The 24,304-nt window shown below is 42.1% G+C and overlaps 1 protein-coding gene across 1 annotated transcript in view; it reads right to left on the bottom strand.

Moving 5' to 3' along the window:
- Positions 1–4,280: 4,280 nt before the first annotated feature.
- The window catches only part of KCNU1 (potassium calcium-activated channel subfamily U member 1), an 80,138-nt gene continuing 60,114 nt past the window's right edge, over positions 4,281–24,304 (bottom strand). The window contains exons 20-24 of the mRNA XM_032791934.1: positions 20,785–20,862; positions 12,935–13,074; positions 8,049–8,243; positions 6,108–6,214; positions 4,281–4,494 (exon numbers count right to left, since the gene is read on the bottom strand). Of these exons, the coding sequence (XP_032647825.1) occupies positions 4,317–4,494; positions 6,108–6,214; positions 8,049–8,243; positions 12,935–13,074; positions 20,785–20,862 (698 nt within the window). The 3' untranslated portion in view covers positions 4,281–4,316. The remainder of the gene's footprint in view (positions 4,495–6,107; positions 6,215–8,048; positions 8,244–12,934; positions 13,075–20,784; positions 20,863–24,304) is intronic.

The raw sequence follows: 24,304 nt of genomic DNA, 5'->3' as shown, positions 1-24,304 counted from the left end.
CATTCCTCCAGCTGTAGAAATGGGAGAAGAGTATTCTCTTCTTCCCACCTTCTGATTGTCCTGCCTATTTAGATTGTAAGCTCGTCAGGACAGATCTTGAGCTACTTTTTGTCAGTACAGAGTCTAATACAATGGGTCCCTAATCTCAGTTGTGGTCTCAATGCTACTGCAAACAAAAAAATAATAACAAAAATAATGAATAAAGAACCTTAGGTCTCTATCTTTAAATTCCAAGGGAACCCAAATGTGTTTCTCTAAAATAAATTCCATTTTCTATATTGGCTAGGAGACATTCTTTGTCGGAGGCAGGATCCTGGACTAGATGCAGTGCTGAAATGCTGTAGTCTAGCAATTTCTATATTTTTAGGGATGTGTGCAAATTCCAGTGTACAGATTTGCCTTTGAGGCTTACCTATAGTGGGTAGTTTTTTCCCACCAAAAAATCAGCCTACAGTCTTGGTCAAGTTTTGTTCTACAAAGGGCTGGCAAGGGAAATGAATGCTTCTGAGCAGGTGTCTCCCATCTTTACTTGCAATCTGTCCTGAACAGAAAATGCATGATTAGTTTGTTCCAGGAGGGCTGCGTCTGAGTCATAAAGCTCAGATCTGTCTCCAAACCCAAGACCTCCTCAAAGTTCAGGAATGGTCCCATAAGAATGGCCTTACTAGATCAGACCAACAGTCCATCTAGCCCAGTAGCCTGTTTTCCGTCAGTGGCCAATGCCTAGTGCTTAAAGGGAATGAACAGAACAGGATGAATTATTGAGTGAGCCATCTCCTGACATCCAATCCCAGCTTCTAGCACTCAGATGTGAAGGGACACCCAGAGCATGGGGTTGCATCACTGACTGTCGTGGCTAATAGCCGTTGATGGATTTATCCTCCAACAACTTATCTAATTCTTTTTTGAAGCAAGTTACACTTTTGGCCTTCACAAAATTCCCTGGCAATGAGTTCCACAACTTGACTGTGCGCTGTGAAGAAACACTTCCTTTTGTTTGTTTTAAACTTGTTGCCTGTTAATTTCATTGGGTGACCCCTGGTTCATGTGTTATATGAAGGGGTAAATAATACTTTTTTGTTCACTTTCTCCACACCATTCATGATTTTATAGACCTCTATCATATCCCCCTGTCATTTGTCTCTTTTCCAAACCGAACAGTCCCAGTCTTTTTAACCTCTTGCTTCACATGGAAGCTGTTCCATCTCCCTAATCATTTTTTCCCTTCTCTGTACTTTTTCCAATTCTAATATATCTTTTGTGAGATGGAGCAATCAGAACTGCATGCATTATTTAAGGTGTGGGCGCACCATGGATTTACATAGTGGCTTTATGATATTTTCTATCTTATGATTTTTTCTGTCCATCTGGAGTGTTGGCTAAAGCCTGTCTCTAGATGCTTATTATTATTATTTCTGTCATGGTAGCGCTTGGATCCTATATCAGGGTCCCATTGTGCTAGGCTCTACACATGGTAAGAGACAGACCCTGTCCTAAAGAGCTTACAATCTAAATAGACAAAGGGCCAATTATTATCCTTAATTTACAGATGGTGAATTACATCAGAGAGATTAAGTGATTTGCCCTGATCACACAGAGTGTTTGTGGCAGAGCTGGGAAATGAGCCCAGATCTCTTGAATCCCAGTTCAGCTCCTTAGCCTTTGTCTCAATAACAGTGTAAGCTTGGATGTGTCCATTGCATAGGACACAGAGACCTGGCACACTCTTTCATTTTATTCAACCTTTTTTCCCCCTTTAAAATAGAAAAAGGACTAAGACTTTCTTCCTGAGCTTCAGGGATCCGTTAATTGGCTTCCTAGTAAAATTACACTGAGTCGGCTGCCTGATAATGATTGTAAATGACAGAGACTATCAGGTTTACCTTGTGACGTCCCTGGGGAGCTTGCAGTTAGTTTAGTCTGAACTCTGCTTCAGCTGTTCGGGTTTCTTTCTTCTCGGCATGCGGTGGCTGGACTCAAACTGCAGTCTTTCAAACCTAATTAGTGTTAGGGGAAGAGGGAAAAAAAACAACACCCTTTTTCCTTCCCTCGGCTGACTTTGTAATGTAAGGACAGAGCCTAATTTATGCCACAAGTTGCTTTTGAGTTTTTATATTTCATAGCAATATTTTCTGTTGTGTTCACATGAGAAGAGTATTTTAGAGTATTTGAACTGTGAGGTCCTTTCTCCCTCAGCATGGTTAAGAAGCACTAATCTCCCAAGAGTAGTTAATTATGGCTGTTCCATGAATTGTTCAGCAGAGATTCAGGTATCTTCTGCCTCCTATTAGAGAAAAGATATTATCATGCTCCTCCTCTCTCTGGGTGTGGTATTAGCATTTGAGCTCGTCAACATCCTGAAACATCAATAACAATTTAATTTTCAAAATCCATCTCTCACCCCAAAAGTAAAGCAAAACCAAACAAAAAGGCCAAAAATTCCTTCCACACGCCCATACTTGTGCAAACTCAAGAGTTGGTTGGCCTTTTTTTGAATTTCAATTTTTTATTTTTTTTTTAAAAATCACATTTTGAAATTTCAGACTTTGACGAACTTGGAAAATTTTCTGGGAGAAAAGGCCTGATCCTCTAGCTTCTTTTCCTGAGCATTATCATGGGATTTTGAACTTCTTTGTTCAACTGTCCTTTGCCCAGATTCTTAGCCTTCCAGCTGACCCATTTGTTGCTGTTGTTTTACACTTGAGAAGAGCAGCTAGCCAGGCAAGGAAGCTTTTCCCCCTTGGCACAACTGGCAGCTATAAGATGGAGGTGGGGACTACCTTCTTTGAAGTATCAGGTATTGGCCATAGGCAGAAAACTGGGCTTGAAGGACAGGTAGTCTAACCACACATGGTATGTTTCAAAGAATCTATAATCTACATTTACTTGGGAGGAAGCTCAAAAATAAAGGGAAAGGGGGAAATGAGATGGTAAACGAAAGATGAGAGGGGAAGACAGAGTGGAAGAGAGACAAATCAGAAACGTGTATAGCACAATTAGGAATGCACTGGGGAGCTCCCTCTGAGCCTGCTGCTCCATTGAAGTCAATGGGAGTTTTGCCACTGATTTAACAGCACAGGGCCAAGCTCTCCATGCCATCTTCCACAGAAGGGCAGCAGATAGCTACGCTTGGCTTTGCCCCTCTTCTATCCCTGTTTCTGCCTAGAAGGGAAAACTGTTACATGCCTTAGCTCTGTGTGTGGCCTGAGAACCAAGGGGGAGATACCTTATCAGTAATAAGTGGGTAATGCTAATTGGGGACAGATGGGTTACTTTCAAAGGTAGAGCTGGGAACTGGGAGCCCAACTTCCATTAAATTTCCCCGCAAGCGAGGTGTAGCCTGATGATTAATTTGAGGGGCAAAACGCACGTGTCACTAATAACAGCCTCTTTCTTTGGTGGCTATTTAGAGATTAATTATGAAGAAGATGATTGGTGAGACACATAAAGAGATTTCATGAATTTTATTAATACCACAATCATTATAAGCAAAATCACAGAATTAGAAAAACACAAACAGCAGCAGAATTCACATATTGTATACTCATGAAACCATGGGACTGTGGGTTCCCCCTTAATGAGAGAAAAGCATTAAGGTTGACACCATCCTGCCATCCTGAATTCTTGCCAAGGCTCAGGTTCAATATCCCTGTATGCACCTATTTCTTACATCCACCTATTTCTGAGACCATATTTGATTAAGTCTCGACCTCTTGTCTATTCTTGGGCATTTGGCTATCTATTTTGGATATTCCCACTATTGTTGTAAGGGTAGAAGGTTCTCTGTTCAATGACATTAAGGAAGTCTGGCTAAATACAGCCTTTGCAAGCTAACAGTCTATCACAGGATACATATTGCTAATCTTCTAATCCAAGTTACTTACCTATGCTAATTTACATTAGGCCTAACGTGCCTCATGCTAACAATTACTACTACTAGGTCCCAAGCTAAATATTGTACCCCAGGTCTACTGCAAAGCCTATTTGAAAATAATCTTTACATTTCTTTGGTTACTCCTACTTTGCATGAGAACTTGAGTTTCACTGATGTTAATTTAGAAAGAGTTAAGATGCTTGCTAAGTTATACATGATTATTTACCTGATCATCTGAATTCAGGTCATGGGTCAAAGGTTAACATGGATGCCTAACTTCTGTAGGCACTTTTGAAAATCCCAGACTGAGTGGTTACACAGTTGCTCATGTCAGTGTTTAAGCATTTCAACTGCCTGCTACATCCCTAGGAAAAAATGACCAAAAAAGCTCATTATGGGGTCTTATTAACCAATACATTCTTTTTTATTTCCAGGAAATACATCACAGTATCACGTCATTCTGCTTTCTGGAGCTGTCCATATGGCTCTGATGCCTCCTTGGTGAAAGATCCTCACAAACTGACAGGTCACTAGTTGCTGTGGTGCCGAATGGGACAAAGCAAAACAGCATATCCGTAGGTAACATCTTGAAATCATTTGGGGGCCGAGCAATTGCATACCTGGAAAAGCACCAGAACATGAGAATCCAACAGCTCTGTGGGCTCTTTTGACCTTTACTAAGTAATGCTCAGGACAGCTAGGGAATAGCAGCTTTTTGCAATGTCTAACTACACTTGAAAAATCCTTTTGAACAATTAGAACAGGGACTGTGAACAGCTAGCCAGCTACAAAAGCTGTTTCTCCTTCCTTGTTGTTCACACCTCAGCTGCTAGAAGAGGGCTTCATCCTCCCTGATTGAACTAACCTCGTTATCTCTAGACTGATTCTTGCCTGCATATTTATACCTGCATCTGGAAATTTCCATTACATGCGTCTGACGAAGTTGGTATTCACCCGCAAAAGCTTATGCTCCAATACATCTGTTAGTCTATAAGGTGCCACAGGACTCTTTGTTGCTTTTTACAGATCCAGACTAACACAGCTACCCCTCTGATACTAGAACAGGGACTGGCAACCTTCAGCATGCAGTCCATCAGGGCAATCTGCTGGCGGGCCACATTTTGTTTGCATTGACTGTCTGCAGGCACGGTCCGCCTCAGCTCCCAGTGGCTATGGTTCACCGTTCCCAGCCAATAGGAGCTCTGGGACATGGTGACCAGCACGTCCCTGCAGCCCACTGCTTCCCACAGCTCCCATAGGCCAGCCACTGGGAGCTGTGGGGGACTGTGCCTGTGCACGGTCAATGTAAACAATTTGTCTCATGGCCTGCCAGTGGATTACATTGATAGGCCACATGCCGAAGGTTACCACCCCCTGACTTAGAAGGTGCATACTATACAGTACCATTCATAGGGCTTTCTTCTGCCCTCACTTATACCTAGGAGTAAGATGTAAGTTTTTAAGTGAGGTTAATTAATCACTGGAAGAGATTACCAAGGGATGTGATAAAGTGCTTTATCACTTGGAGAGTGGGTGTCTTTTTAAGAGAATTGCTCTAGTTCAACCAACATTTTTGGCTCATTGCAGGAATCACTGGGTGGGATTCTCTGGCCTTGGGTATGCTGGAGATCAGATTAGATGATTATTGTGCTCTCTTCTGACTTTAAAATCTGTGGAATCTATGAATTTGGACAACTTCACTAATGTCACATTCTGGCCTTTCGCTAACAGCCAGTGTTCAAATGTAAAGAATAATCAGACATTAAATAAGCACCATTGTCTTTCATGCTAGCCCATAGTAAGTACTGTAACCACCAAAGAATTAGATATATCTAAAGGTCTCTGTTCAGGGGATATCCAGGGCCATAACAAGGGTCCTTAGCTTGACTCAGAACTGGGGAAGGGACCAGAATTAGGATATCATGGAGGCACAGCACTGGAACAGATGGGGCTGCTCTAGTTAAGATTAAGGTTAGCATCTGAGCTGCAAATCAAGACTGAGGTTTCTTATTAGAGCCACGTGAAGGCTTCATCCGCCTGCACTGCACATGTAATTAGTGAATGCTGTGACTCCTTTGTTTTCATGAGCACTCCAAAATTGATTGTATCTCCTTTCCCACCATCTAAAATAATTGCTGCATTATGATTATAATTGATTAAACAGATATTTTTTGGATCTTTCTTTCCCAGCTCAAATTGAAGTAACTATAAAACACTGTTTCAAATAAAATGCACTCCCCTATTCCTGTACGGATTGGGCTCTTCTGTCAGACGGTACAGTCCAAAGCAAAGGATTCCAAACAAGTCTAATGCTTTGCAGTAAATATCTCCAAAGGAATCCTGCAGTGAGAGAACAAAAAGTATTCTTATCTGGAGTGGTCGTTCAGCCCTCTGGTGAGATCAGTCAATTAGCAGATTTATTATTATTGGTATTTCTGTAGCACTGAGGAGCCCCAATCATGGACTAGAATCCCATAGTGCTTGGTGCTGTAGAAGCATAGAATAAGCCCCAAAGAGTTTTTACAATCTAAGTAATATTAAGTAAGGATATCTGATACCCTTAGCCACAGATTCAGATCCAATTTAATGAACTTGAATTTTACATATGTCAGCTCAGTCTTATATCTCCACTAGAGCATGTGGGAATGGTTGTGTTTCATACTCAGCAGCCAGAGAAAAGCCAAAGCCAAATAAATTAGACTCTGATTCAGCAAAGTACATAAGCATGTTCTTAACTTCAAGCACTTGCTTAAGTCCCATTGACTGAAGGGCTTTGCTGAATCAGGGCCTTAATTTGGAGAGTGGTTTTCAAAATGCTTAATAAGGATGATCATTGCCTAGCCTTGAAAGTCACATTCACTAGCCTTGGTACATGATACATGCCAAGATTCCTCACCTACCACCCCCCTCCATTGGTTCCTGTGGATTTGTGTGAAGGAGACAATAATGACCACTGGAGAGATGACCATGGATAGCAATCAGGGCCAAAGGAAGCCAGGTATCTTTGGAAGAGACACATTTAGGCCAGGCCCTGGTCAGCAGGCACCAGCATTTTGGTAAGAGAACAACAAGAGGATAAGTTGATAGAGGCAGGGGAGGCTCCAGGGATTTTGCCGCCCCAAAGCACAGCAGGCACACCTGCGGGAGGTCCACTGAAGCCGCGAGACCAGCAGACCCTCTGCAGGCAAGCCGCCAAAGGCAGCCAACCTGCCACCCTCGCAGTGCCGGCAGAGCACCCCACGCAGCTTGCCGCCCCAAGCACACACATGGCGTGCTGGGGCCTGGAGCTGCCCCTGGCTAGAGGGTGATTCAAGTGATATTTCACTCTGAGACTTGCAGGAGGCCAGAGTGTCAATATCATATTAAGACACCAATATCCCAGCTACACAGGTGAATCATGGGATAGTTTGTACATCGTCATATTCTTATTAAAGTTCCAAAATATCTTGCTGTAAAAATAAAGGATATTGTTGAGATGGTCACCACTGGGCACTCATGGGCTATCTCATGTCAGTATCACACAGGTGTCTGAATTTGAGTCCCACTCTTGATCCTGCATCACTGCTAGCCTGTGCTATTCCCTAGTTAGTGATATGGTTTCATGGAGTGGAAATGGTGCTTGTTGCATTGTGTTGCCGTATAACCCTCAGGCCACCCTGCACTTGTATGCAATGGTACTTGTCAGCACATGACTTAATACAAAAGACTGAAGAAGCAGGATGATTTATCCTGTGATACAGGTGTGGCCCAAACCAATTGCACTTGTATCTTAGTGGTACTGAAGCAGGTCTTCAGTAGGTGTAAATCGGACAGTTTACAGCCATCTGAGGATCTGGCCCACTGTTGCCAAGTAGTAATAGAAGTTGGCATCAGACTACGTAGGTGGTGAGCTTGGATAAGGGAGGAGATATTTACTGACTGCACTTGGTAACCAACCCATTATTCAGTGCGAGGTCATGAAATATTTACCCAATAAAACACTGAGATACAGGACATGTCATATACACAGGTCAATCTGTTCACACTGCTGCACTGAATAGTGATATGGGACCTGATTGTACTCTCAATATTGGGTTTCCATTGACTTCAGGGGACTTACTTCTAATTTACACCAGTGTGAGATCAGAACCAAGCCCACAAAGGGCAAAACTACCAAGACCGTGCTATAACTCACCCGGGAATCTGTTAACAGTCTCTTATACAGTGGCACAAGTGCAAGTTTGCATCTAGCTCTGGGGGCCACATATGCCATGCTGTTGAAACTGCCACTCAGCATATTCTTCTCTGCCAGCTGTTCTTCCAGTTCAGGGTTTGTCCCACCCGTCACCAGAGTCTGGAGCAGAGCCAAGACATGGTGGTTACGGTAGGTCTGGAAAAGAAGGTGACAGCAGACAGGAAAACCTCCAGTTCATATCAGGCTGACAAAAGCGATCACCCTATCAGTTTAAGATAGAAATGACCTTTGGGTACCTCTAGTACAGTAATCCCTGTGGTGCATGATAATTCTCCACAGTGTGTGCTACAGTGTTTTGACTAGACCTGGTCAGAAAATGGGACTTCTCCCCTCACCTCACCAGCCCTGCCACCTCTGCCTCCCAACTTAGATGAAAATGAAAAAGAATTCCCATCCTGAATCAGGACAAAAGTGAAAAAAATCTCAGCAATCTTAATGAACCAGAAATCTAGGGGAGGGGTGTGTGAAATTGAATTGGGTCAACAGAAACGTTTCATTTTGATTTTGAGCTTTTTATTTTCTTAAATGTTTTTTGCAATAAATTATCTTAAATTTCTAAGCAAAAAAATTGTTTGGAGTCAAAAAATGGAACACTTCAGTTAGAAAATGTCAAAAAGGGGACATTTTGGCAATTTTGAAACTTCTATTTTTAATTTTTTTTCAAAACAAGAAATTCATTGAAACCAACTCTTTTCTGAGAAAAGTTTTGGTTTTGATGAATTTGTATTTTCCAATGAAAAAATATTTAGTTGACAAATTCCCATCTATCTCTGATTACAGTGTAAATAGATAAGTCAGACAACGGGTGAAAGGGGAAACAGAGGTAGCAAGTAGTGAAAAGACTTGCCCAAGGTCACACAGAGGTCAGTGATAGTAATGGAAAGAAAGCCCAGGTCTTCTGATTCCAAGCACAGAACCCTAATTATGTGGCTGTATTTTTTAAAGTTATGCAGCGTGCTTTAGCTTCATGGGCCCTTTGTTTTGGAAAAAGACTGGTGAAGACAGAACTAACACATAGAGCTTTGAAAATATCACCCCAGAGTGGCGAAATAGAACACTCAATAAGTGTATAGTCCAAACTCTGCAGGACGCAGTGGGCCTGATCCTCTATTGTCCCGCACTTTGTGAATTCATTTATACCAATAATAGTAGGCAAAAAATACTACCAGCTCAGAAAGATAGCTTCTGAAACACACTCTTCACAATGTAAGCAACTCCACAAGGAGAATCAGTGCCAGCCATTTAACCTAGAGAAGGAGGCTCTCTGGAGAAACTGTAAAGCACACCTTGAAACGAGGTGGGGCAGGGGGGAGGGAAGACAACTGAGTTTTTGCAAACCTGAAAAAAAAGGTGTCTGGTTCAAATTCAATTTTTTGGGAGGAAGGAGGGGAAATAGCATTTTTCTTATGTTTATCTGAATCAATTCCCTCTGTCCATAATCTCAATGCATCAAATCATTTAATTTCTACTCTTTCTCAAAAACTCATTTCCCACATGTAGCAATCTTATGGAATCTGTCACCTGCATTCTCAGGAGGAAAAACTAAACAAGCTGTGGAGAAGGAATGGTGTTACTAAATCCAAGCTAAACTCAAATCCGCTTAAGAACATATGAACATGTTGTTGGGCAAAAGGCTATAATGCTGTTAGAGTAATTATCAGCCTTTTAAAATAAGGAGCTGTAGTGTAGTTCTGAAGAGATACTGTTCCAGAGGAATCTGCATTTTACATATTTAACTGAAGAGCACTGAGCTATTTAACATATCGTTGTTGTACTTTTTGACATCAAAAGAATTGTATTTCCATACTTGGGTGAATTAATAGGATTTGCATGTCACCCTCATTCTGTACTTTCTTTGCTCAGTTATACTGTAGAAGTCTGAAAGAGGCAAAACAAGTAAAGAGATGTGTAAGAGTATATGCACGCAGGCAAGTTTCAGCATGCATAAAATGGATCTCCAAGCTCACTGTAAAAGAGCCAAGTTCTTGTGATGAAAGGGAGAGACACCACTGACTTCTCCATCTGTTATTTGGTTACAGCCTGAAGAGTGTGGCTGTCCTTGGAATGCCACTGCATAGAACAGAACAGGCTGTGAACCCTATTCTCACATTACTGAGCAGTTACCTTGCTGAGCATGATAGGAAATCGACTAATTGTAGGTGCTGAGCATTTGCAAACCTGGCCCTGCATGAGTTGCCCCCCATCATGCAGAAAACCTGTGGCAGAGCCATTAATTGAATTCTTTTCAGTGCCTTAATCACAAAATCATCCTTTCTCTCTTCTTGCGCTATATAGCTCCTTTCTGCCCAGTTAGCCATCAAGTATCAGGTTAGCGCGAGAGCCATTTCTACTTTGGACTTCCAAGGGGGTTATGCTTCACCTGACAGAATCTACTGTCGTTGCTTTTCCTCCACACTGACCCCTCTAGCACCATCCTTTCCAATTACGGGAAAACAAGTTGGCTCTCAGGCAACCTCAAAAACCCAGGAACTTTCAGCAGATCTTCACAATGATGGGAAAGCAGAGATGATATTTAACAGCTGAATGCTTTCCTCTATTCTTTATTCTTATTCGCTTGCTTTGCTTTTCCCAACCCTCTGCCTGACTAAACAATATCATGTCTCTTTTCCTTCTTTCCTACATTTAATGACCAGCTGAATCTGACCAAAGACGTTCTGCTGAAAAATTAGACCTGAGAGTTGATCATTCCTGGACTGACTTGGGATCTGAATCCTGAGTGAAATTTTATCCTTTAAGACAGGTCATGCTAGATCTCAAGTTACTTTTACACTTGACACCAGCAATCCTTAATTACAGTCAGGCTGACATATCAGTGACTAGCAGCAATATAATACTTTCCCTAACACTGGAGCCTTCTCAGGAAAGCATAACTGGACTTGACACTCTTTTTTTCTGGACTGCTTATCCCTTCAAGAGGTTTGCTGTGTATTTATTCAATTTCTTTAAAACTGCTGCCCAAGCAGTATCTTGTTACACCTGAATCCAAGGCACGTCACATGTAACTTGCCTGCAGCACTGAAGGTCGAGGGGGATGGGAGGTGGCACAGTTAAGAAAGAAGGGCAGCCAGTTTGGGAGATGCAGGCTTATTATGAATTGAGCTGCTGTCTTGCTGACAAAATGTTGGCTTAACTGCCCCACACTTTCCATCATCTGTGTCACTACCATCAGAATCACTCACGTCTGTCAGCAATCTGACATGAGTACGTTATGGGGGAGGGGAACTGTCATGTTCTCTCTGCTCTCCTTACATTTTCAATCCCGTGTACCATGTTAAACACACTCTTAAAGATATACAAAATGTTATACAGAGCCATTACCAATAATTTTTGCAGGTTCACAACTTTATCTCTTTTGTAAGGGTCCTAATCTGATGTGGCTTGCAGACATCTGGACCACATAGGGTCTATGACTGTGGCAACACGTGTAACATTAGTTGTACACCTAAATCTCTTTGTAGAAAACATACCACTGTCATGATACATAGCCCACGGAAGTCAATAGAACCACTCCCATTGACTTCACTTTTCAATCCAGCCAAATTGAATTTCCATGCTGGTGCCGGATGGACATCCCTGGAGAATGAAGTGTTCTGTTTATCCCCACATCAGTTATAGCAGGGTAGTGGTCATGCAAATGTCCCCCTACACTTCAGCTCAGCAATGCACTTCAAGCCGGACCTGGAGGTACCTTCTCCCACTCCCCTTGTCCCTCCCTCTCAAGGATGAACAAGAAGTTTGAGTCTTCATGGGCCATTCAGTTTTTGGCACTACTATTGTGATTTCCAACAAAAGGTCCAATTGGTGTCAAAGTTAATGATGGTTTGAACGAATACATTTCCCTTCACAGGAACAGCTTGCTCCTGATCTAAATCATGCTAAAAAAAAAAAAATCATACTAATCCTAAATATCTTTTACAGCAAGTAAGGATTCTTTAAAACAAACAAACAAACAAAAAAACTCTAATGAAAACACTATAAAATAACTCCAGATAACTCTTATTTATATAGCATAGGGCAGCTGTTTTCAAACCGTGTGTCAGAACAACCTGTTTTAATGGGGTCGCCAAGGCTGGCCTTAGCCTTGCTGGGGCTTGCAGCAGAAGCAAAGCTTGAGCATCACTGCCCGGGCCAGAAATTGAAGTCCGAGGGCTTCAGCCCTGGGTGGTGGGGATCAGATTACAGGCCCCACACCTGGGGCGGTGGGGCATAGGCTTTGGACCTGCCCACCCCCACCCAGGGCAGTGAGGCTTGGGCAGGCTCAGGCTTCGGTCCCTCCTCTTGGGGTCGTGTAGTAATTTTTGTTATCAGAAGGGGGTTGCGATGCAATGACATTTGAGAACCCCAGGCATAGAGAATGAGAGTGCAGATAATGGTATGCACTGAATAAGATGTCTCTTGGAACTTATGGTTCTCCAGATTCCCTTAACCCTGTGGAACTCACTGCCACAAGATATCATTGAGGCCAAGAGCAGGATTCAAAATAGGAGTAAACATTTCTCTGGATAACAGGAATATCTAGAGCTATAAAATGTAAAAGATTAAAAATATACAAGAGTTTTAGAACAGCTATAAACCCTCCTGCATTAGGGCATAAGGCAAGTTCTAACTAATCCAGTCACTACCTACTGCAGGGTTTCTTGCACCTTGGTCTGAAGTAGCTGGTTTTGGCTGTTTTTGGAGACAGGATGGGAGACTTAGTGGATTTATCCCATATGGCAATTGCTATGTTCCTTGATCAGTTGTCCCTGTCCTAGCAAGTGGTTGTTTATGAGGCAACCAGTTACAGGAGTCAATGATGTACTTACAGTGGACAAGAGAGAATCCAAAAAGCTATCTGAGAAGACAGCTCCACTGGAAAAGGTGGTGGTGAGATCCAGCTCCCGTCCTGGGATGTGAGAGGTGCTGCTAATGTTGTGATCAATGAACTGGACATTCGATGTAGCGTCTGTAGAATCAGTCAAGCAAGCAAGCAATCAATAAAAGAAGGAACACTAAAGATCTTAAAAACACTGTAGTTACCATACAGGATGAGAACAGAACAATGATTCATCTAACCTAGCCCATTATCCTGTCTCCTGCACCAGCCAGAATCTATTGCTTTAGAAGAAGAAGAGGAAAAAAAGCATTTAATGAACCTGACCAGTTGTGCACTGGGACAAAAACTTATCACACCAAGAACCCACACCTTAGTGAAATGGGGAAAAAGTTTCCAAAGCACTCAAATGACTTAGGAATTAAAGTCTCATTTTCAAAAACTGGCCTAAGTCTTAGGTTCCTAAGTTCCCAAGTCACTTAACTGTTTTGGAAACTTTTACCCATAATGCCTCAGTATCCTGTAGCAGTGAGTTCCATGAGTTAATTACATAATCATAAAAAAGAAGAAAATGCTATGTGTTTAAATGTGTCTAGTTAATTTTTTGAAACCCTTGCCCCACCAGTTCTTATGTTATGAGATATGATGGGACGTCAGGCCATCTGTCAGTCTTGCCCACATTTAAGAGCCAACAGATAGTTCTTGAAGAAATCCTCATAATAAAAAATGGCATTGCTTTAACTTTCTTATCTATTTTTAATAGACTGTGTAAATCCATCCAGGCAGAAGGCACCTGCTGTGCTCCTGAATGCATTAGGTACATGCTAGTATTCCAGTGATGCCAGTGAGAATGTTGATGAATGACAGCAACACAGCTGGAGTGAGACAAAATGAGCAAAGGAATTAAGACCAAGAACCCAGTTTTTCCATTAAAAATAAAACCTTAACAAGTAACCTTTCTGTGATTACTGATTAATGTATTTTGTGCCCTGCAGAGCTAGGAGGCATTTGAACAGATACTTAAAGCAGATGACTATAATTGGCCAGTTTCACATTGCTGTTGAAAGACCTGGTGACACTGGCGTTATCATTCAGCAGTATATACAGAAATTTAACCAAACCTAGATGTTGGGGGTCAGACCCTCAACTGGTATAAATCAGCATTGCTCCATTGATGGGCCCATAAAAATCTGGGTATAAAACCCGTGGACATACTAGCATAGATTGAAATAACCTGTTTTGTTTTTTCACCCATTCTTTCCCGTTTAGGGGGGTTGTTATTGTTTGTATGTTTTTTGTTTCACTTATTGGCCTCTTGTGCCAGGGGTATCTAGCTGCCGTAACTCTAGAGGAATGTCCAGTCATCCTGTGTTTGAGGGAGTAGCCGAGCAAATCAGAAGTTTGTTGTGTTGAAAATCCAAGCTCTGCCAGCCAGTTCCCAGGGCTGAACAAAAGCCCACTGCACTCAGTGAGAAATTCTATTGACTTCAATGGGCTTTAGATCAGCCTGATGGGAGTGGCTGGTTTGGCTAGTTCCCTTCCTTGAATACTCTTCCTCATGTCCTCATAAGTCAGGGAAAAGCAGCAGTCGATCAGAGTATAAGGGCAGTAACAGAACTCTCCAGATGTGGGAATGATCCTCCAACAGCTATATCCATGTCTATTTCCTTCATGGGTACTCAGGCCAGGGTACTTGGCCAGCCAAGCTTGGCAATGCTGAATCAACTGAGATATCATATTGCTGATGAGAATCCTGAGGAAATGGCTTGGCTGCTTTTAATACAATGGGTCTGAGTTCCTGGAGAGCATTTTTTAATGTAGAAATTGGGTCTGCTGATGCCTTCTTATGCCTGTTAGGAGCTTGGAGTCTGTAATGGGCTTCCTTTGGTAGGTGGCAACTGAAGAGCTCCTAGGAATTTACTATTTACCCGTTATATTGTGGCAGCTCTTAGAGGCCTTCACAGTCAGTACGCCATTGTGTTAAGTGTTGTATGGACATAGAGCAAAGGCCAAGCCTTGCCCAAAAGAGATGGCAATCTAAAAGAGAGAGGATGAAATCCTGTGCCTCTGGAGATTAACGTCAAAACTCCCATTGACTTCAGTTGGCCCAGGATTTCACCCAAAGATACTAAGGGTCTAAGATATTAAGGGATACTAAGATGTTTCTTTTGGCAGATTTTGAACAGTTTGTGACTGGTATCCAGAAGATGCCCTTGGTAGATGGCAATATTGGTAATGGATGTCCTATTGCTGACATTGGTATGTAGTACCCAGCAGTGACCAGAGGTTAGCCACAGACCTGATCCAAAAAAGCATTTATATATACGGCTAACTTTAAGCACACAAGTAATTCCTCCATTGGCTTGGAACTAGTCATGTGCTTAAAGGTAGGCACAGGCATAACTGCACCACTGGACTGGGGACTATATGATGGACTTTTTGCAAGACAGCTGTTTTTGTGCTTTCAGGTCTTAAACTCTTGAGGGCATTTGCCTTCCTACCTTACCCCTGAGTCTGCAAATAGATTCCCAATCTGTTCTAGGCCACAGTGGGGACAGAGAAGCATGTGCTAAGGAACTGGCCCCAATTAGTTCCTTTGTCAAAGATCTAACATGACTGCAATGCAAAGCCATGTCAATTGATTGCAGGTGTTTTCCCCTCCACTGCCACATGGAATCCTGGAGGGAATTGTGCACTTCGTCCATTGCCTGTCTCAAGACACCAGCTTGAGAGCATATTCTCTCCTCAGTGGGGCTGGATCGTAGCAGCCTGCTCAAAACATTCTGAGATGCTGGAAGACCAGAGACATAAAAACACAAACCACAGCACAGGTGAATATCAAAGCATGACTATGGGAAATTCAAATGTCAGAGTGGTCCATAGGTCTGAAATGCTGATAGGACAGGTGTTATTATTTGATTATTATTTCTATTGCAATATTGGCTAGAAATCCCGGGCATGGATAGTACCCCATGGTGCTAGGTGCTGTACGAAAAGATGGTCAATGCCCTGAAGAGCTTACAATCTAAGTGAGGTATCATGCCCTAAACCTATGCTTTGTAATTGCTTCCAAGACATGAGACAGAACACTGATGAAATCAGACTGGAACTCTCAGAGCTCAACCTTCTTTCATGATTTCTGCTACCTCCTGGCACCTATGGGAAGTTAAACTGTGATAAGGCAGCATCAGGACCATAGTAAGAGGTTTTGAGGATGTAAATAAGGATAGTCTTGTGGCTAAGGCACTGGATTGGGACTCAGAAGAGCTGGGGTTAATTTCTGGTTCTGCCCCAGACTCCCTATATGACCTTAAGCAAGTCATGAGATCTCTCTATACCTCAGGTCTCCTTCTGTACATAAAAACGGCCATACTGAGTCAGACCAATGGTCCATATAGTCCAGTATCCTGTCTTCCAACAGTGTCTAATTCCAGATGCTTCAAAGGAAATGAACAAAACTGGGAAATTGTCAAGAGATCTGTCCCCTGTCATCCAGCCCCAGCATCTGGCAGTCAGAGGCTTAGGGACATCCAGATCATGGGGTTGCATCCCTGACCATCTTGGCTCATAGCCATTGATGGAGCTATCCTTCAGGAACTTAACTAATACTTTTTTTTAACACAGTTATACTTTTGGTCTTTGCAACTACATCCCCTGGCAATGAATTCCAACAGTTGACTCTGCATTATACTCAGAATCATAGAATCATAGAATATCAGGGTGGAAGGGACCTCAAGAGGTCATCTAGTCCAACCCCCTGCTCAAAGCAGGACCAATCCCCAACTAAATCATCCCATCCAGGGCTTTGTCAAGCCTGATCTTAAAAACCTCTAAGGAAGGAGATTCCACCACCTCCCTAGGTAACTCATTCCAGTGCTTCACCACCCTCCTAGTGAAAAAGCTTTTCCTAATATCCAACCTAAACCTCCCCTACTGCAACTTGAGACCATTACTTGTTCTGTCATCTGCTACCGCTAAGAACAGTCTGGATCCAACCTCTTTGGAACCCCCTTCAGATAGTTGAAAGCAGCTATCAAATCCCCCCTCATTCTTTTCTTCTGCAGACTAAATAATCCTAGTTTCCTCAGCCTCTCCTCAGAAATCATGTGATCCAGCCCCCTAATCATTTTTGTTGCCCTCTGCTGGACTCTTTCCAATTTTTCCACATCCTTCTTGTAGTGTGGGGCCTGAAACTGGACACAGTACTCCAGATGAGGCTTCACCAATGCCAAATAGAGGGGAATGATCACATCCCTCGATCTACTGGCAATGCTTCTACTTATACAGCCCAAAATGCCATTAGCCTTCTTGGCAACAAAGGCACATTGTTAATTCATATCCAGCTTCTCATTTACTGTAACCCCTAGGTCCTTTTCTGCAGAACTGCTGCCTAGCCACTCATCCCCTAGTCTGTAGCAGTGCATGAGATTTTTCTGTCCTAAGTGCAGGACTCTGCACTTGTCCTTGTTGAACCTCATCAGATTTCTTTTGTCCCAATCCTCTAATTTCTCTAGGTCCTTCTGTATCCTATCCCTACCTTCCAGCATATGAACTACTCCTCCCAGTTTAGTGCCATCTGCAAACTTGCTGAGGGGGCAATCCACTCCATCCTCCAGATTATTAATGAAGATATGAACAAAACTGGCCCCAGGACCGACCCTTGGGGCACTCCACCTGATACCGGCTGCCAACTAGACATGGAGCCCTTGATCACTACCTGTTGAGCCTGACGATCTAGCCAGCTTTCTATCCACCTTATAGTCCATTCATCCATCCCATATCTCTTTAATTTACTAGCAAAAATACTGTGGGAAACCATATCAAAAGCTCTGCTAAAGTCAAGGAATAACACGTCCACTGCTTTCCCCTCATCCACAGAGCCAGTTATCTCATCCTTTTGCTGGTTTTAAACCTGCTGCCTATTAATTTCATTGGTGACCCTTGGTTTCTGTGTTATTTGAAGGGTTAAATTGCACATCCTTATTCACTTTCTCCACACCATTCATGATTTTATAGATCTCTATCATATCTCCTCTTAGTTGTCTCTTTTCCAAGCTGAACAGTCCTCATATGGAAGCTGTTCCCTCCCCTTAATAATTTTTGTTGCCTTTCTCTGTACCTTTTCCAGTTCTAATATATCTTTTCCAAGATGAGGTGACCAGAACTGCATGCAGTATTCCAGGGGTGGAGGTACCATGGATTTATATAGTGGCATTATGATATTTACTGTTTAATTCTCTCTCTTTTTCCTATCGGTTCCCAGCATTCTGTTAGCTTTTTTGCCTGCTGCTGCACATTGAGTGGATGTTTTCAGAGAACTATCCACAATGAATTCAGGATCTTTTTCTTGAGTGGTAATGGCTAATTTAGATTCCATCATTTTGTATGAATTCCATCTGCCATTTTGTTGCTCAGTCACCCAATTTGGTGAGAGCCCTTTGTAACTCTTCGGAGCAAAGTCATCTTTGGATTGAGTAATTTGTGTCATTTGCAAACTTTGCCATCTTACTATTTACCCCTTTTTCCAAATAATTTGTGAGTATGTTGAACAGCACTGGTCCCACAGATCCCAAAGGATACCACGATTTACACCTCTCCATTCTGAAAACTGACCATTTATTCCTGCCCTTTGTTTCCTGTCTTTCAGCCAGTTACAGATCCATGAGAGAACCTTCCCTCTTATCCCTTGACTCTTTACTTTGCTTAAGAGCCTTTGGTGAGGGACTTTGTGATAGGCTTTCTGAAAGTCCAAGTACCCTATATCCACTGGATCACCCTTGTCCATATGTTTATTGAGCCCATTAAAGAATTCTAATAGATTGGTGAAGCATGATTTCCCTTCATAAAGGCCATGTTGACTCTTCTCCAACAAATTGTGTACATCCGTGTGTCTGATAATTCTGTTCTTTACTATAGTTTCAACCAATTTGCCTGGAACTGAAGTTAGGGTTATTGGCCTGTAATTGTCAGGATCATCTCTGGAGTCTTTTTTAAAAGTGGTGTCACATTAGCTACCTCCAATCATCTGGTACAGAAGCTGATTTAAGTGATAGGTTACATACCACAGTTAGCAGTTCTACAATTTCTTATTTTCAGAACTCTTTAGTAAATGCCATCTGGTCCTGATGACTGATTATTGTTTAATTTACCAATTTGTTCCAAAACCTCCTCTATTGACACCTCAATCTGGGACAGTTTCTCAAATTTGTCACCTAAAAGAAATGGCTCAGGTGAGGGAATCTCCCTCACATCATCTGCAGTGAAGACTTTTGCAAATAATTCATTTACTCATTTATTCATTCATTTACCTCTGTAAGATGAGGTAGTCATACATCCCTACATCTTGAAGTGTTGCAAGGGTAAATTAATTAATGGATGTGAGCTGATAATATACTGTAGGGATGGAGACCTACATGGGTAGAATGTACAGTCACTGGACCTTGGGCAGCTTTGGGGAGGATCATGTTTATGTGGAGAGCTACGTTTTTCTCTTTCTCCAGCTGGTGCAGTTTCAATTAGCTCAGCCAAATAGACTCTCCTATAGAAATTTTGTTATTTTTCGAATGTGTCTCTGGATTCTTCATTAACAGTTATTCCAAGTGTAATGACTACCAGCTCACAAGCAGCACCACCACAGCCATCCTTGGAGCTTTTCCATACTTTTGCTTCCTGCCCCAGCTGGAACTGGGAAGCACAAGGGATCATGGGAATAGGAGAAACAATAAATAAAAAGTAAATACATAAATAAATAAAATAAAAGAACATTATTGTCAAACCTCAGACAAACAAGTAAACCTCTTATTCAAACCATCTCAGCCATTCCTACCGCCGCCTCAGGGGATCCAGCTTTGAAAGGGTTACCATAAGCTGTGCTGCAGTGATCCTGAGAGAGGGATCACTGAGGGAGCCAGAGCCCAGTCAGAACGCCTAGTGACACACTATGCTAATTTGATGAGTACTGCCTTGTGTCAGCACTCTAAATGGAACTAAACATCAGCATCCCTGGAGACTAGCAACCCAGCCATACCACTCTGGTGTCACACTGCCTGTTATGTTACTAGTAATCAGTTAATCATTGCACATGTTTCTAATTAATGGATTTAGTATGTAATCACCAGGGGATGAAGATGAAACTGCCAAGAGTAGCATGAAAAAGCATTGTGGGTTGTCTCTGTTATAAATGAAATCCACAGTGGCTGAACAATATGGGATGTCAAGGACAGACGTATTCACTGGATCTGATACTAAAATGCACTGAGCTCTTGAGCTGTCTCCAGACTAATATGGACCGCATCACAGCAGTGTCTGAATCCCTCGCAGTCTTTCTGAATGATCTTCACAGCACACCCCTGTGAGGCAGGTGGTACTTAGACTGCATGCTCTTTGAGACAGGGACTGTCTTTCCGGACAGTGGGCCTCTAGGCGACAGTGTAGTACAAATGAAATGAAAGAGGGAAGTGTTACTAGCCCTAATTTTACAGATGGGGAAGTGAGGCACAGAGAGATTAAGGGACTTGCTCAGGTCCCAGAGGGAGTCTTCAGCAGAACCAGGAACTGAACCCACATCTCCTGAGGTCTAGGTCAGTTGCATAGCCACCAGGGTATCCCTTCTCTCTTCAATAGACTCACTATACACTGGGGATTTTGTAACACACTGTTATAGGTTTTTTTTCCTGACTTCTTCAAAGCCACCAAATTAACATTTAAATCAACCCTTTTAAAGCTTCTTGGACATGCAGTGCTTGTTGTTTTCTATCTGTGAATTTAAAGGGGGTCTGGGGTAAATAAATAATGCAGTACGCATATCGCTTCTGTGAAATTTGTTCCCAAAGAATAACTTACTAAGCTCTGTGATGATGGGGATCCTTTTATAACTTGGCTCTGATTCATTCTCCAGTGTTCTCACTCTGCCAACTGCCTCTGCAGAAACAGTCAACAACAACATGGGGAGAGAAGAGAGAGGTAAAGGCGGAAGACAATGGTTCAGAGATTGACACGTGCAGAAAGGCACTTACCTGAGCCTAAAAAAATGTCACTGTCATGTAAAAATCCCAAAGCACTTCCTATAAATAGAAAATTTCTTGCCTCGATTTGCTTTTCCAAGCTGCATTTTATTCACTCAGAGTTTCAAGGATTAAAAAAGAAAAGCTCTCCTGGGAGCTGCTTATTGACATCATAACTAAAATATAATTACCCTCTGAGGAGCAGCAGGGCGGGTAATAGTGCTGTTAGGCACAAAGCCCCTAGTAAGCCAATTTGCACTCCAAGGGTTTTTTTTTTTCGCTTGAAGGAGGCTGTAAAGAAATGGGATAGGACATGTGCAGCAAAAGTGAAGGGGAAAGCAAAATGGCCTGTGTTTTGGAACTCGAGACATAAGCCAGTGGTTTAAGCAAGACATGTGAAGGCCTCCTGGAAAACGTTAGTCCTGATTCTCCTCTTACTTTACACTATCTGGGTGTCTTCAAGGAGTTAGTTCTGAGTTACATCAGTGGAAGTGAGAGGAAAACCAGGCCCATTTTATTCAAGGACAGTTTTCAGATACCGTGCTAGATTGTCTGCTTTCCCCATCTCTTGTTTGGATAGGATCTGATTCTGTCTCCCTTACTTATTTTTTATCAATCAACATCTTAGTGCTTATATAAGTGCCCATCACTGTAATATCTGAGTAGGTGACTATTAATTGGACCACTCATTGAGTAAGACATTATTCCAAGTAAAGATGGCAGAATCCAAACTGTACTAGGGACTCTGTCTAAAAGCAGGGTCTCATCTCAGTCAGAGACAGGATATCGGGTAGTGGATCGTCTCTCTTACAAATCCTATATAAAGTGTCTGAACAAACAGTGATAACAGAAGTATTATCTGGGTCTGGAAGTAAAATGCGTTGAACCTTCTATATCTAGACACTGATATGGTACTAGATGGGCCACTGGTCTAATCTATCCTGACAATTCCTAAATTCAGGTGACAGAACTGCCCAAAAACATTTGAAATATGGGGCAGAGAAGCAGCACAAAAAGCACCTCCTGGGCATGCACTGGCATTTCTGAACATCTGCTGGTGACATCAGCTAAATGTCTGAAAATGAATTATTGCCTTTATTCTATCTTTCCACATAGTGTAGTAGCTGATTTGAATGTATGTCAGATCATTGCCTGGATACATTTTCCTTATGTCAATATTTTTGCTACCAAACAGTACACAGCACTGTACCTGAAATCTTACAAACTGGCAGGGTGCTATTACAAAAGATTACTTAATTGTAGATTACTACTGTACATTTGAATTTCAATAGCATATTAAGTTGTCAGACTTAATTACTGTTATATATTTAGATTATGCAACAGATTATTTAGTTCAGTACCTAGGTTTGCCAACCTGTTCACTTTGTGACATGACAGGGTGATAATTACAGCATTACAGGAAAACCTAAAAGTTTCCATGGGAAAGACTAGGCGCCCTTGGCATTCAAGCTGACCCTAATAAATGGTCATTCCTGTGGGTGTAAATAATGTTGACCTCCATGGGGGTCTGGTTCACTAAGAGTTCTTCAGTTGTATACCCCTGAGGACAGGTAATGTATGGAAGAGATGTGGTGGGCTCAGATGGAGCTCTCTGAAATGTTTATGATGAAATCCAAAACCACAAGACACATGACTGGTTCAGGCTTTGTTACAAACTCCAGACTCAGATCATATAGCTGCAATGTTGACGTAAGAGGCAATGTTCACTTAACTTTCGAGAAACCTAGCTAGGACTTCTGCCTCAAAATCATGACAAATGTCCAACTTTTGCAAAGTTGCGGATTTGAAATGAGGTGGTTTTATTTACAACTGCAAAGTTTAGGATGATGGAGAATCAGGGTCAGTAAGGTGGCTGGATGTCCAGCCAAGTAATTGAATGATCCATCAGCAACTGATAAATATTGCATAGAAAAGTCCAGCTTTTAACTGTCTTTTTTAAAACCAGGTTTGATGCTTCATAACATACATAGACAGGTATTTTAAATTGGTCCCTTCTGTACTTGCTAGCTCCTCAGATTATGATGATGTTAAAGAAAGATCTTCATAATCTATGCTCTCTCCTTCTATTTTCCAGACCAATAGTTACTGTCACCCAATGCTTTTCTACTCTTGGTCCCCAAGATCAATCTGGGTCATACCAGGGGCAGGTCTTCATCAGTCATTGGTTCTCTGGTATGAACCCCACACCCCCTAAAAAAGGGATCCTGCATTCATGAGTGTGCTGCAATCCCATTTATTTCAGATGGACTAATTTGGACTATTTATTGGTTCCCCTGCACTTGCTTTAGTTCTTCTTCTCTATTTATCTTCTACATGTCTCCTCCCTGACCCCAATTCTGTGAACAGTTAGACTCTGTCTACACTAGGTTTTCTGGGAGGTTTTTTGTGTTTTTTTTTTATTTTGTCTTGGAACTGTCAAGCTATGCCAGTGAAAACCCCAGTCTAGATGTGCTACACTGGTATAAAATGGAGCCTGTACAAGCTAGTGCAATTTATACCAGTGAGTTACCGTGGTGGGTTGCAACAGTAGAAGCCCTAATTTGCTTCTACTGGGAAACAGGTCTACATTACTATTTTAATCTCAAGCTTCCAAAATATAACTATAGGTGTCTATCCTGTGCTGTGGGCACCTACTCCACACATTAAATTCACTGAATAAGAAGATGTATTTATAGGCAGCCATTCACTCCTTCCTCCAAAGCCTCATCAAAGAAAAATAAAGGAGCTGTATTAGAGGTTTGTAGCCGTGTAACCATAGAGTTGTATATAGACTGGTCCAAATTTCCCTAGTCTAAGCCAAACATCCATTTAACTTTAAGAACACAGTGGTCCCAAGAAAGTCTATGCGACTATCTGCATCTTAAACTTCAACATGTGTCTGAGTGTTTGCAAGATCAGGAATCTTTTGAGATAAAGCCTCTGCATGAATGGTTTTGTCAACCTCACATCAGCTGAGTTTGGCAAACTGTTTGGACATCCTCTATCTCTGTGGGCTCTTTTCTCTCCCCTACCCCCTTCTAGTTCTTTTACTTGGCTTAAATCAAGTAACCAAGCTCATCTCTTTTCCCCCTGACATCACCAAAAGGGAGACAGAGAATAGAACCCCCCTCCTTCCTCATTTATATTTGGATCATCAGCTGACCTCATGAGGTTCCTTAGTTGCTAGCATTATTCAGCTATTTCACCTGGAAGTATTCCCCTCAATTAATGCTACCTGAGATAATCTCAGCAGCAGGGAGCTACCTGCTAGAATTTTATTGCAAGAGATTTTAAACCTCTTCAGCACCACACACATGGCCCCCTTTCAGCACCACACACAGTGGCCCTGATGTAACAAT

This window comes from Chelonoidis abingdonii, chromosome 2 (genome assembly GCF_003597395.2).
Source record: "Chelonoidis abingdonii isolate Lonesome George chromosome 2, CheloAbing_2.0, whole genome shotgun sequence".
Lineage (NCBI taxonomy): Eukaryota > Metazoa > Chordata > Testudines > Testudinidae > Chelonoidis > Chelonoidis abingdonii.
This window is presented reverse-complemented; position numbering and strand designations above follow the sequence as displayed.